At 38.5% G+C, this 14,589-nt stretch overlaps 1 protein-coding gene across 1 annotated transcript in view; it reads left to right on the forward strand.

The window, feature by feature from the left end:
* The first annotated feature begins 2,575 nt into the window (after window positions 1–2,575).
* Window positions 2,576–14,589, forward strand: part of DMAP1 (DNA methyltransferase 1 associated protein 1) — a 46,623-nt gene continuing 34,609 nt past the window's right edge. Inside the window, exons 1-6 of the mRNA XM_063297798.1 lie at window positions 2,576–2,626; window positions 4,135–4,245; window positions 5,272–5,363; window positions 9,048–9,243; window positions 9,733–9,891; window positions 11,261–11,428. Of these exons, the coding sequence (XP_063153868.1) occupies window positions 4,144–4,245; window positions 5,272–5,363; window positions 9,048–9,243; window positions 9,733–9,891; window positions 11,261–11,428 (717 nt within the window). The 5' untranslated portion in view covers window positions 2,576–2,626; window positions 4,135–4,143. The remainder of the gene's footprint in view (window positions 2,627–4,134; window positions 4,246–5,271; window positions 5,364–9,047; window positions 9,244–9,732; window positions 9,892–11,260; window positions 11,429–14,589) is intronic.

Here is a 14,589-nt window from a genome sequence, read left to right on the forward strand (position 1 = left end):
CCACCTATCTCCAATACTTTCTACTCATCCAATAAGATTGAGCAGAGTTGGTGTACTCCAAGTCCCTTCAATTAGACAATGTCATCTATTAGGACCTAGGAAGCATTCCTTCTCTGTGGCAGCACCTGCCCTGTAGAACAGCATCCTCCAGAGATCCATATGGCTGCCACCCTGATGATGTTCTAAAGGGCCTGGAGTTGGTGGTGGTTGAGACCCTGTTAATTTGGTGCATTGTGTTGCTTTCCTCTGGACATGCCTGATCTTTTTATTTCATTGTTCTCCACTTGTTAAAGTGTAAGCTGCCCAGAGTCATTTGGAGTCAGGTGGCCTATAACTTTAATAGAGCAAGCAAGCAAGCAAGCAAGCAAATAAACACATTTCAATCTTAAAAAGAAATATCAGTAGTGAATGATACTCAAGCCACGAAGTGTGGATTTAATTGAATGTAGAGCAAGGCTATATTCAACTGCCCTATGAAATGTAAAATCCAACCTGATATTTAAAACCCTCCCCTTCCCTAAGTCTGCACTGCTTTAAAACTGGAAAACCTAAATTGAAATTTATATTGCCTCTGCGATGAAGGTGACATCATGAGGATGTAACTAAAAAAAAAACAAATTGAGCCACCTTCATGCTGCTTTTAGCAGCACATGAGGATGAGCCCTCTGGCTGAATGTTGGAAAAAATTGTTTGGTACAAGCAGTTTTCAACAGTAGAAACAATTATCTAGAGCAGCAGTTCTCAAAGTGTGGTCTGGGGACCCCTGGGGGTCCCCGAGACCCTTTCAGGAGATCTGCGAAATCAAATATTTTAAAATTTCTCAGTTTTAATTTCTAATACAGTAAACATTGATAGATATAACCCACATAAACCAAAGCTCTTAGGGTCCTCAATCATTTTTAAGAATGTAAAGGTGTCCTGAGACCAAAATGTTTGAGAGCTACTGCTCTAGAGGTACCTAGGGCTTAACTTCGTGGGATGTGTACAAATGTTTAGGTTGCTTTAATCTGGATTCTGCACTGGATAGGGAGTTAGACAATGTAGCTTAAACAGCTCTATGACTTTATGAAATTTTATTTAAAAAAACAATTTTAATCTGCTTGCTTCACAGAATAAATTATTTAAGGATAAATAAATACATGCAGTATTCTCTGCAAAAAAGCAGAGGGACAGAATGTCTGCTGGAATAAGGATGACAGAGAGAATTTTTGTTCTACCACATCATTATTATTAGCAAGACTCTTGACACTAAGTTTGTCTCTTCTCACACAGCTCATATAAAATAGCATATGGATTTGATGCTAATTAAATAGCCGTCATCGAATACTATCCACATTCGTTTAGATTTATTTTTCAAAATTGCTCAGATATAGGCATTGATGGTTATAACACAAATGGGCTCCGGAACTAGCAAACTAGATCGCAAATAGTATCCGAGCCTTGATTTGAGCTGCACTGCATGGTGGGATCGAAGGAAGACTAAGAAATGTGCTGTGAGAACTAGAAAGCGGAAGTAGCCTTGGAAGGTTTATTATAGATGTTGCACAGCCGGTCTATGGTGCTGCTGGTCTGGATCTCGGAGTAGTTCGAAGTAAAGTTGGAGGTATAAAGGGGGAAATGCGATCGGGCGTGCTTCCTGAGGGGATGGGAGAGCGTGGGGACGGAGGATTTTATCAGGAAGCGGGAACAGTTCAAAACATAAAATTAACGGAGTTAGTAAGATTGCTCAGCGGACCTACGAACTCCTTAGTAGAGAGTAGCTCATAACATATGGACGAGGGAGGGTGAGAAAATAGGAATGAACTTCTGGGGTTGGGGAGACGAGAATTTGGGCAGTTCGGAAGGCAGTAAGTGCGACATTTATTTTAGTTCTTTAGTTTCTTTTCCTGAGATATATCGGCCTTCAAGTCTGAAGATGGAATAGTATTAGATGTCTATAGGATCAATATTTTGTGTCCACAGATTGTTAAATCTAAGTGTTTGTATGGTAAAATGTAGTCTCCTTCACTGTTACTCCATATTTACTGACAAGCTATCACAGGGAAATATGATTTTAAAGCAATATATTATTGCTAATACAAAACAGTATGATAGTCAATCACATGCTGTGCTTTTTAAACAGAGTCTTTTATAATTCCCCTTAGCTACTTAATAGAATATTAACAAGTTTGTTTTTTTAAAAGTTCCAGTAAAAATCCAAAGAACAATAAATGAGTTTAAAGAAAAGATATCACAATGAGGAAAATAAGAAAGAAGGTTTAAGCATTCTACTGTAGTGCTTTATATGCACCAGCTGAAAGACTGGAAGTACTATCTTGTTTGACTCTACTCAGAAATAAATTTTACTGGGTTCACTAAGCATTTTTCTCAAATAGATATGGACTGGTGTGTTATAGATAGAAGATTGCAGTCAATACACTTAAAAACAACTGATGGAAATGCTCACTCATTGAACTGAATTAATTCCTTCTGAAATATTACTGTGATACTAACATCATTCTTAAGAGTTGCAGTGTTTTTTATGTGGATATTTTTACTGAATGGTATATTCATTCTTAAGTACACTTGATGCCTCTGTCTTGACAGTGTAAGAAGATTCATTTGTGTCTGTCTGTAACTCCAGAAAGTAAGATGACAAATCTCACTGTCATTTTATAAATAAAAATAGCAATTAATACTTTATTCTTCATAGAAGATGTTCAGCAAAGCAAAATGGTGATGGTGGGGAAGTTTGAAAAAAATGGCTTTCGTTCTAGTCATGAATTCAACATTAATAACCTTTTCTTTTTGTCCTCCTCAGACATATTTTCTTTGTTTAGTGTTTTTCATGGTGAAGAGTTTAGGAGAAATTAAAGTTTGTACACTACTTGGAATCCTTAGTTGGCTTAATAAAAGTTATTGCCTTAATATAAGAATATTTCAGCTAGCCAAACACGCCTGTCTTTTGCTTCTAGTCTTTTTCCTCATGAACTCTACCAATTGTTCTTGCAGATACTAGTGTTTTGGCTATAACTAATAATAAAGTTGTATTATATGCAACATTATATCATATTTATTTTTAGATTATTTTTATGATACAAGGAATAGACAAATAGCAAAGAAAGAGAATATTATTTGAATTCTGACAAACCTTCAATAAACTAAACATTTCAGAATATGTATATATATATATATATATATATATATATATATATATATATATATATATGCATGCATGCTAATGCTTTGCACACTTTGAAGATAATTTGGAAGAAGTTGTTTAGATCGCATGCGAGTGTAACATTTCACTGCTATTCATTAAAGTAGCCCTACTTTTTCAGGCTTCTGTGTGAATCATTTTCTATGTGTGCACAGCCCTAATATTTCTGTGCATATGTTTAATTATGCTTTAAAACTATGTTTTCTGTATTCATTTATGATATCAGCCCCCTCTTTTTTAATAATAACAATTGGGATAGATTTCAAATTATATCTTTATTCCATGTTCCTCATATTTGTTAACTTGATGACAGAAAAAGTATATTGCACCACAAATTGTGTTACTTTTTCATCATAATTATGTAGACTTGCTTATTACATTTTGTGAAGCATGGATAATAGCTTTTTGAGTCTAGAATTCTCATTTGACTCAACACACATGTGCAAAATTTGTAACAAAAAGTCTAAATGTTTTGTTTGGTTAGACAACACATTTGACCATATTTATTTATCCCTATTTCAGAGATTCAGGATTTGGTGTTTTTTTTTCTTTTCATAAGGTTAGAAAGGAGGGGATATCTGAACTTGGTAATCATCAGGATGGGGGAGGATTAGCCAAAACAGACAGAATGATCTAAGACTACATTTGGGAGACAAGTTTTAGATTTTGCCTTTTGTCCACATTTAATGCCTGGAAACCATTTCTTAAATGAAAGTAGATTTTCTCAGGATCCAAACACCAATTTCCGTATTCTGTTTTGAATGGCAAACACGTTGATGCAAAAGATACCATTGATACTTATTCTTCATTTAGATGTTTCAGATGCCTAACATGCTATTATTTAGTAGAGAATCTAGGGTGAAGAAAAGCAATTAATTTTGCAAAGGTTACTCTATGTCTCTGGGTATCTGTGTTTTCCTTTTTTTTTATTTTAGACAATCAGAATGGCTACAGGAGCAGATGTCCGGGATATACTTGAGCTGGGGGGGCCAGAATCTGAAAACATAGGAACCATTAATAAGAAAGACATCATCAATTCTGATAAGGTACAGATGGGGATGGCTGACTGAGATAAGTCTTCAAGATGATGAATTTCACTTTAGGTTTTGGACTACTTCCATTGAGTCCTTAAACCTGAGGCTACACTTGCATGATACTCTCCATCATGTGTTGTTGGTTACAGTGCGTGAGCTATGAATTACAGAAATTATGTAGAACATGGCACAAGAAAGAATATTTCTATAAACATGCAACAAGATTATATTGTTATTTAGGATCTTGCCAGCATGATTCTCTCATGGAAGAATCTTGCCACTTCTGTGCTTGAGGAACCTAAGGGGTTTTAATAGAAAATATAAAAATAAAGTACAATGTTTCGTGTGTGTTTATAAAATTTGATGCAGTTTTAGTCTCCCAATTCTGATGTCCTTATGTATTTGGATATCTAAAGAAAATACTGTCTTTGTACTTTGTACTTTCACTTATTCCATTTTGTTTAATGGAGTCAGTGAAATATTACAGGAATTTAGAGCTAGAATACATCACTTGTATGGCCTCTGATTGATTTATCAGTCTAGATTAAAAATTTTATTCTACTTTTTTTTTCATAAAGTCTGCATGTTTCTACATCATAATTTTGGAGTTCACAGAACACCTTATAGGCACTTCCCCGTGTCTCATTTGCATATTTATCTCTGTTTTGTCTTTGTAGCTTTGTTTACCTTATTTGGCAAGAAGGAAACAGGGCTACCCAGCACAATGACAGGAATGAGTAAGGATGTTAGAATGAGAAGGAATGCGATTCGTCTGGGGTAAAAGAGATTTGTTTGTTCATCAGTCAGCTGCCTCTAGAATCTCCACTAACTCCCCCCCCCCTCATTCTACGTTTTGAGAAGCAAAAGTGAAACGGGAAGTAGAGGCTTTGGGAACTTGGACTATGAGAACATGTTTCAGGATATCACTAAGGAGGCATAACATTGTCTTAACTCAGAAAGGCAGAATAACCAACGTTCTTCTAGTAATTGACCTTAATGCTCCCACTAAATATTTAAATGAATATTTTTTTGTTTCAGAAAAAATCCAAGAAATCATCAGAGACCCTAACATTTAAGAGACCAGAAGGAATGCACCGAGAGGTCTATGCGCTGCTGTACTCTGATAAAAAGTAAGTGTTTTGTTACTCATTTGCCCCACTTAAGTGTATACACTCAGTCAGCTTTTCATCTTCTAGATTTCATGCACATAAAAGATTTGACAGATCACTTTTTAAATGTTGCCTTTCTTCCATTTCTTATCTTTCCTAGAGTTCCTGGTCCTTGTGATTAGGTCAGGAATGTGCAGTGTTTTGGCACCTAGGACCACACTTGGTTTTTGAGTGTCATATACCAAGCTGAATTTCCGAAAGAGGGTAGAGGCAAGACAAAATCAACTTATTTAAAGTTGATTTAATTTTAAAGCATTATAAAAATTATTAGACTTGCTAGGACTGCTCCCTTCAATGCATGGAAAAGCCACCACAAGCCTTCTTTTTTAATTTTCTTGAAAATAATGGGTGAAATTTGAAATACATCTAATACTTTCTTAAAAATAATTTCTGAAATTATTTAATTAAACTAAGTGTATGGCTTATTTGCTTGATAAAATTGTAATTTGGGGGTTATTTATAAAATATAAAATCAGTTATTTGTTTTCCAAACTAAACATCTTAAGCTACCTAGATATATTTATTAGCTAGGAAAATAGCAATTAACTAAAAAGTGAAAATTACAATTCTTCAATATTATAATAAAAAGTAAGGCTTTAGCATATTACATCTCTATAAGCAAGTATTCTTATATCCTCATACCAAAAAAGGGAAACACTAAAGAATGTTCAAACTATCGAACAGTGGCACTCATTTCACATGCCAGTAAGGTAATGCTCAAGATCCTGCAAGGTAGACTTCAGCAATTCATGGAGCGAGAATTGCCAGATGTACAGGCTGCGTTTAGAAAAGGCAGAGGAACTCGGGACCAAATTGCCAATATCCGCTGGATAATGGAAAAAGCCAGGGAGTTTCAGAAAAACATCTATTTCTGTTTTATTGACTATCTAAAGCCTTTGACTGTGAGGACCATAACAAATTGTGGCAAGTTCTTAGCGGTATGGGGATACCAAGTCATCTTGTCTGCCTCATGAAGAATCTGTACGACGACCAAGTAGCAACAGTAAGAACAGACCACGGAACAACGGACTGGTTTCAGATTGGGAAAGGAGTACGGCAGGGCTGTATACTCTCACCCTACCTATTCAACTTGTACGCAGAACACATCATGCGACAAGCTGGGCTTGAGGAATCCAAGGCTGGAGTTAAAATCGCTGGAAGAAACATTAACCATCTCAGATATGCAGATGATACCACTTTGACGGCTGAAAGCGAAGAGGAACTGAGGAGCCTTATGATGAAGGTGAAAGAAGAAAGTGCAAAAGCTGGCTTGCAGCTAAACCTCAAAAAAACCAAGATTATGACAACCAGCTTGATTGATAACTGGCAAATAGAGGGAGAAAATGTAGAAGCAGTGAAAGACTTTGTATTTCTAGGTGCGAAGATTACTGCAGATGCTGACTGCAGTCAGGAAATCAGAAGACACTTAATCCTTGGAAGAAGAGCAATGACAAATCTCGATAAAATAAGAGCCGAGACATCACACTGACAACAAAGGTCCACACAGTTAAAGCAATGGTGTTCCTGCTAGTAACATATGGCTGCGAGAGGTGGACCATAAGGAAGGCTGAGAGAAGGAAGATCGATGCTTTTGAACTGTGGTGTTGGAGGAAAATTCTGAGAGTGCCTTGGACTGCAAGAAGATCAAACCAGTCCATCCTCCAGGAAATAAAGCCAGACTGCTCACTTGAGGGAATGGTATTAAAGGCAAAACTGAAATACTTTGGCCACATAAGGGGAAGACAGGACACCCTGGAGAAGATGCTGATGCTAGGGAGAGTGGAAGGCAAAAGGAAGAGGGGCCGACCAAGGACAAGATGGATGGGTGATATTCTAGAGGTGATGGATTCATCCCTGGGGGAGCTGGGGGTGTTGACGACTGACAGGAAGCTCTAGTGTGGGCTGGTCCATGAAGTCACGAAGAGTCAGAAGCGACTAAACGAATCAACAACAACAACAACAAGCAAGTATTCTAAGCACCATGTAACTCATTTGATGTGTCCAAGAAAATTTGGGGCTTTTTTCTCAGATACATGGCCTTTGGGAAGAACAGTTAAAATGTATGCATGCAAAGTCATAGTTTTTTTTCTAAAAATGAAAATTCAACTTAGATACTTTTTGGCATTTAAATTTTGTAAGAGCAGTGCTCTTATGAAAACAATGCTGAACAGCAACACTATTTTAATCCTTGATTATGCTGGCCTGCTGTATAATAAAATATAACCACCCCATACTTCATCTTAGTTAATAGCAAATCTCCTAAATATTTTGCTTTTTTATTTTAAAAAAAAAGAAGACATGATTTCCAAGCATGGTAAGCTATTGTAATCTTTTCAAATCTAATCTCTCAAAAACATTTGCAGATATTTCAAACATAATTTTGTCCTAACCAACTGGATACCTGTGAAGGAGAAATCTGAAGTGTACCAATCTGTATTTCAGAATGACTACATAGGACTTGCTTATCCTGTACTGTGAATTTGGACTCTGCTAAGCTATAACGAGAGTCAGTTTGGTATAGTAGTTAAAAGCACAAGGCTAGAAACAGGAGAGTGGCAGTTCTAGGCCAGCTTTAGCTAGCTGGGTGACTTTAGGCAAATCTCTCTCTCTTTCTCTCTCTCAGCCCGAGGAAGAAGGCAGTGGCAAACCACTTCCGAAAATGCTGCCAAGAAAACTGCAGGGACTTGTCCAGGCAGTCACCAGGAGTCAAGACTGACTCGAAGGCACAAAAAAAGAAAAAGAAAGGCATAGCGTCATAATATAAATATATAAAATAAAACGGGAATAAATTGTTAGGGTATAATAAAAATAAATAATACAGCTGGGTAACAGTATCAGTAAGGGAATTCCACTTGGCAGGGTCCAGGAGGCGGGCCTCCTCTGCAGTGGTGCCTGCCCCCTGGAACACTCTGCCCCCAGAGGTGAGGCGGGCCCCTTTGCTCCTGGCCTTCCGAAAGGCTTTGAAGACCTGGTTCTGCCACCTTGCCTGGGATGGGAAAGGCAATAGCTCTTCCTGGGGGTGGCTGGTGTCATAGAGTCCTCCCTGCTGAATGTAATCTCCCCCATTTGGATTTTATATTTTATATTTATTTTTATGTTGGTTGTTGCATTATAATTTATGTGTTTGATGGTTTTAAATTGTAAATTTTATTGTAAACTGCCCAGAGTCCCCTGTTTTTGGTGGAGATGGGCGCAGGTAGAAATTTGAATAATAAATAAATAAACAAACTTTTAAACTCATTCCTATAAACAGCATTGTCAGTATAGCTGTTTTTCCTCACATCTTTATCCTTCCCTTTTTTGTTTTTTATGTCATCTCTTATTTTATTATAATACAGATAAATGTCAACAATATGAGGGAAATCAGCAAGACTATTCAGATAAAAACATTCTTGTAAACCCTTTTCACTGGCCTTTGCATAAAATAACACATTCAGGACTTAATAATAAATTACTTCCAAACTCACCTAACTACAGTTTTGTACAGGTTATATAAAATAATTTGAAGGTATGCATTGTTATCTTGTCTTTAAGTTGTCTTTACAGTAACTCTTCTTCAGAAAAACATGGATTGAGCAGTAAATATGTCTTCAGTGATCCTTATACTGGCAGTTGGTTGGTTTAGGTCTTGTGTTTTTCTTTCAGGGATGCACCCCCTCTTTTACCAAGTGACACAACACAGGGTTATCGTACAGTAAAGGCAAAACTTGGTTCCAAGAAAGTGAGGCCTTGGAAGTGGATGCCATTCACAAATCCTGCTAGGAAGGATGGGGCAATGTTCTACCACTGGAGAAGGGCGGCAGAAGAGGGCAAGGATTACCCTTTCGCCAGATTCAACAAAGTATGGAGGCTTGATAAGAGTTTTATTGTATGTGTGGGATTGGTATGCTTAGTAAAAGTTCATAAAAAATCTTTAAAAAATAGTCCCCAATACTCTTTTTTACTTGCTATGTCTAGTGCTAACTCCCACATCAGTTTTTAGTGATCTACAACTATAATTTACATTGCAGCTATAGAAGGCAGCCGCAGAGCCATGTTTGTTCCCCCATGTGCTCCACAGCATCTTTTTGCCTTTGAATCTGAGGCACTGTATAGCCATCCTCTTCAAGTTCAGTCAAAATGATGGATGAATCTAGGAACTATAGAAAAAATGGTGGAGGGAACTAAAGATGTAAAAATGGCATTTTGAGGAACTTTTGTTTTTGGAACAATGAGATTTCTATCATGAATTTCTGTTATATGCCTCAACATGTCTCCTGCTTGATGGAACTATTATATGCATGGATAAGAAGGACCTGTTGTGTGAGCAATCTTTTCTCTCTTTGGATAGACAGTACAAGTTCCAGTCTATTCAGAGCAGGAGTATCAAATGTACCTTCATGATGATGCCTGGACAAAAGCTGAAACAGACCACCTCTTCGACTTATCACGACGTTTTGACCTCCGTTTTGTGGTCATTCATGACCGCTATGATCACCAGCAGTTCAAAGTAAGCCTCTAATCTCATTCAGTCATTCTAATCTGTAAGTGCTGCTTGCAAAAAGATGAAACAGGATGAGCTTGCTAGCTCCACTCCTTTTACCTTACTGTTCTCATTGTCATTTATGTGGGGATGACTGTCTACCAAGGAGAGTTTAGTTTACAAAGACACTATAGAAGGTGTCTGTGAAATCAGGCTCCAGTTATAGAAGGTGACAAGAACAGTAAGAAAGGTATGAAGGTAACGCGTGCATCACTACAGCTCCTCCTTACAAGTAGAGTTTATAGGTGAGGAGAATGTCATGAAAAGGGTTCTGTTGACTGATAGTTTTATATAAATGCTGTTTTGGTGCAGTGTGCCAAGGAACTTAAAATTTAAAGAATCCATTACTTTATTTATTTAATCAAATTTATACACTGCCCATCTCACTACTTGTCCGATGGTCATCCCATAGAAGAGTAAACATTGAACATCAAGTGAGAACTGACTCACATTCCCTGGTTAAAGATTTTTGGCTTCTTGTCCTTGTGTGGGATAAGTGAGATTCACTGAAAAAAAATGGAAATTGGCTTAATAAACCTGTCAGATACAGCTCTGTCCAGGAGGTTAGTGTATCACTGGTATTCTCCTTATTACTCCTCAAATATGCTTCAACTTCTATCACAGGGTAGCCAGAAACTGTGCCTAATTATAATCCAGATTCTGACTTTAACTCTGGAATTAGCATGAGATTTGGAAGCTTTTTGTTTCTTTGTTGGTTGCAGGCAAAAACAGATAAAAAGCATTAACAGTTGTGAAATACAAAACTATGTGATGTTAGCATGTGCCACATGGCCAACTTTTCACTCAAAGGCCCGCAGAAAAGATGTCCAACTTACACAAAGACCTTTGGACACTTTACAGTTAGGCCAGCTTAATTGAATGGTTGTGGAGAATATTGGATAAGATGATGCATAAACAAGAGTGGCACAGTTTGATAATTTTAGAAGATGGTTGTTTAATGAAATATAGAAGCATCAACAGATTAACACTCTTTTTTCTGATTTCTTGGACTGTCCATATTAAAGATTTTCAAAGTTTTTCTTAATGGAAGATATATATGTCTAAGAACAAATACTAAATGATAAATATGTCTGTATAAATACATTTTTCTCATAAAATTGAATATTGGAAAGAATATGTACTGCCTGTTCTTTTCATTGTTGAATTAATAATAACATGGCATCATGCGTAACCTTAGAGTACCAACCAGTAAATCTTATTCTGATACTGTAATGTCTTGGTGCTAGTTATAGTCATTTCTCGTGTGTGTTCTTTTATCCCTAATCTCTTCATTTCTTTTCATCGTTTCTATTTTTAATCCTTGTTCTTAACTTAGAAGCGGTCAGTAGAAGACCTAAAGGAGCGTTATTATCATATCTGTGCCAAGTTAGCCAATATTCGTGCAGCTCCAGGCACAGACCTGAAAATCCCTGTCTTTGATGCTGGCCATGAAAGGCGCCGGAAGGAACAATTAGAAAGGCTGTACAACCGAACGCCAGAACAGGTAATGGCAATGAATATTAGAAGGCAGATAGGTTTTGAATTACTTAGTGCCAGAGTAGTAGCAATGGCCACTGGTTGCTGGTTCCATTACCCTTTGAAATTGTTAACATGATTCCTCTTGAAAATAATTAGTAATATATTGCCACCATTTGAAGACCAGTAATCAATATGTGCATATGAATTGATCAGTATGACTAATAATTAAAAGAACATACTGGGTTGAAACGTGTTACTCAATTTTTGTTTGAGAAATCCTGGAATAGGGTACTGAATAGTGTGCTGATGGTACTTATGAGATAGTACTTCTTAATTTTGGATAATTTTTCCCCATTAAGAGATGGATATTTGCATTATTGCGCAGTTATTAAGCATTTTCACCTTACTGTATTTTTGGAGACTGGTTTTTGTTAAGACATTTAGACATGAAGCTTCTGGCAACAGTTCATTGATCTGGTATAAGGACATAGAATGTATATGTATATGACTTTGACATCAAGAATGTAAATAGACTTGGGAACTGTAGGGTGATGGGTCATAGAACCATGGCATTTAGTGCTGCAAGATCGGTAACTTGAAAGCCTTCCTAGGCCTTTAAATGTTGCAAAGAAAAGAATCCAAAATATAAAGCATCCTAAGTATGTGAACTGGGTGGTGGGATGTGGCCAACACTATGTTAGCTTGCAAGATAATATTTGGATTAGGTATCCTAGTTTGTATAGAATAGTGTGAGTATGCTTGGGTTAAAACTGGGCTTTGGTTGTACTTGTGGCATCTTGGCCAGAAGGTGCCCAAACTGATTGTTAACAGTCCTTACCATTAGCAGGAAATACTGCTTGAGGTCCCAAGGAAGAAAGCATTTGAATTAGTGGACTATTAAGGGGTTGTAACGAGTGCACTGCAAATGTGAGTGGCTACTTATAAATCAAGAGAAAGGCATGGCTTCTTTAAGGCTCTGTCAGCAGATACAGCAAGTTCACCTATATACCATCCTCTTGTGCTAACTAGAAGATGGAAGTTGGTAGTAAAAGTTTCTTGAAGCACGGGAGGGATAAATCAGTCCACTAGGAGGGAATTCCAAAGAATGAGAGCAGTGATGGAAAAAGCTTGCCCCTGAGGCCTTGGCAGATGACAGTCTCAGAGAGACAGGACCTGGAAATAGTTAACCCTATGACACTTGGTTGGTTGGATAGATGAATGCCAGAGGATGCAGCCTCTTAGATAACCAGGATCAGAAGTATATAGGGTCTTAAAGGTGACAACTAGCATCCTAAGTTGCACCCAGAAGCCCACTGATAACCAGTGGAGCTCCCAAAGCAGAGGTGTCATACAAATATATTGGAGCACACTTGTCATTTCCTGGGTTGCCACATTCTGTACCAGCTGTAGCTTCCAGATCTTCTTCAAAAGCCATCCCATGTAGAGCACATTACAATAATCCAACAGGGAAGTGACTAGGGCATGAGTGACCATGAGCAAGGGCTCTCCATGAGAATGATTACAAGTGAGGGGCCAGATGTAGCTGTACAAAAGCTATCATAGCCTTATCTATCACCTGCTCTTTAAGCAGGAGCTGTGAGTCTAGGGGGACTCACAAATTATGGACATATAAAGATATGTCCCTTGAATCAGTAGGCTCGCAAACCTGGAGCCGCTCTGCTGAGTCTGTTCCTCTCCATCCTGACCCTGATAATCTCCAGGTTCTGGGTCAGCAACACCACCATATTTCTTGTCCAACTGAGAAGTGATGGAACTAACACTGCAGAGGGCCCTATCCACTTCCACAGGATTCACAGACTCAGATTATATCACAAGAGAAAGCCACAGTCATCTTCATAGATATGGTCCAATTAGAGTCCATCTCTTTCTAAATCTGAGTGATTTGGTCTACTAAATGCCATGAAATTCCTCACAGCAGCACTTCGGATGATCCAAGTAAACATCCTTCCCTAAAAGGAAGTGGGTTGTCTTACAAAGGGCTACTGGGAGGCATACAGCCAGTGCAATAAAGTAGGAAAATATTTTTGTGTCTTTTCTGTCACTTCATCTCCCTGGGCTCCTCAGTAAATCAGGGAACAGTAGCAGACTTATGCACAGAGAGAGACTGCTCCAGTTCAGTCCAGTCCAAAGCCCTGGGTGTCTTAATTATTCCAGTGGGCAACCAAAGTCTCAGCTGAACTGCCTATCACACCTCCAAGAATTCTCTGAAACCTTTGGGATCCATTAGGAACCTGGGGTGGACCCATCTAATGGGCCCTTCCCCTCTGTAGAGGAGGGGTCATTATGCCAAATTCCATAGCAATCAGAAAGTGATCTGTCCATAAGGGGTTGAACTTCAACACTCCCCACTTTCAGATCATGTTGCATCCATCCTGAGACAAAGACTAGATCTAATATGTGACCTTTAATGTGTGTCAAGCCCTCAATAAGTCGGGTCAGATTCATGGTTGTCATGGCTGCCATGAACTCATGACCTCTCCTGGCCCCTCACCAAGGGAAGGCAGGTTGAAGCTAACTGGGGGAACACCACCACCAACCTGGCAATCATGTCATGCACCCTTCCTGCTCTATAGCAGAGGGAAAAGTACCCAAGCAGCAGATTCAACTGGTCGCTCTGGCCCAATAGCACAAACAAGGTCTCACGTCCATCTACGGTATTTCTGGATAGCACCTCTAAAGGCCAAGAGAGTACAGCAGATGACAACAGCTATTCTCCTCCCTTGCTAATGGCTGGTACCTAATCTAGAGCCCAGGTGGACAAATTTCTGAGAGGAGACCCTGTCCTTTTCCCTGAGAAGGAATACATCAATACAGGTGTATTACAGCAGATGCACTGTCCAAAGTTGCCCCCTCCTTCCCAACAGTTGTAAAAGAAGAACCTTTCCTCCACACTTGCCTCCAAAGCAGTCTGGACAGAATCAGAAATCCATATAACAAAGTCCATCAGGAAGGATTCCAAACTAAAGCCCATTTAATGTTAGTAGCCACCAACCCAGACTTCGTACAACATTCACTGTACCTTCTGACTTCCGGTGGGGACATGGACTGAACAGCCGTGCTTGCAGGCTCAGGGGGTGGAGCTGACAACGCGGCAGTTTTTTTGGGCTCAGGCAGGTTTTCCTGAAGCCCAGGAGTGTTTTCTGGAAAAAGAAAAACAGCTGGAAT

The sequence above is a fragment of the Candoia aspera genome, chromosome 3, assembly GCF_035149785.1.
Source record: "Candoia aspera isolate rCanAsp1 chromosome 3, rCanAsp1.hap2, whole genome shotgun sequence".
NCBI lineage: Eukaryota > Metazoa > Chordata > Lepidosauria > Squamata > Boidae > Candoia > Candoia aspera.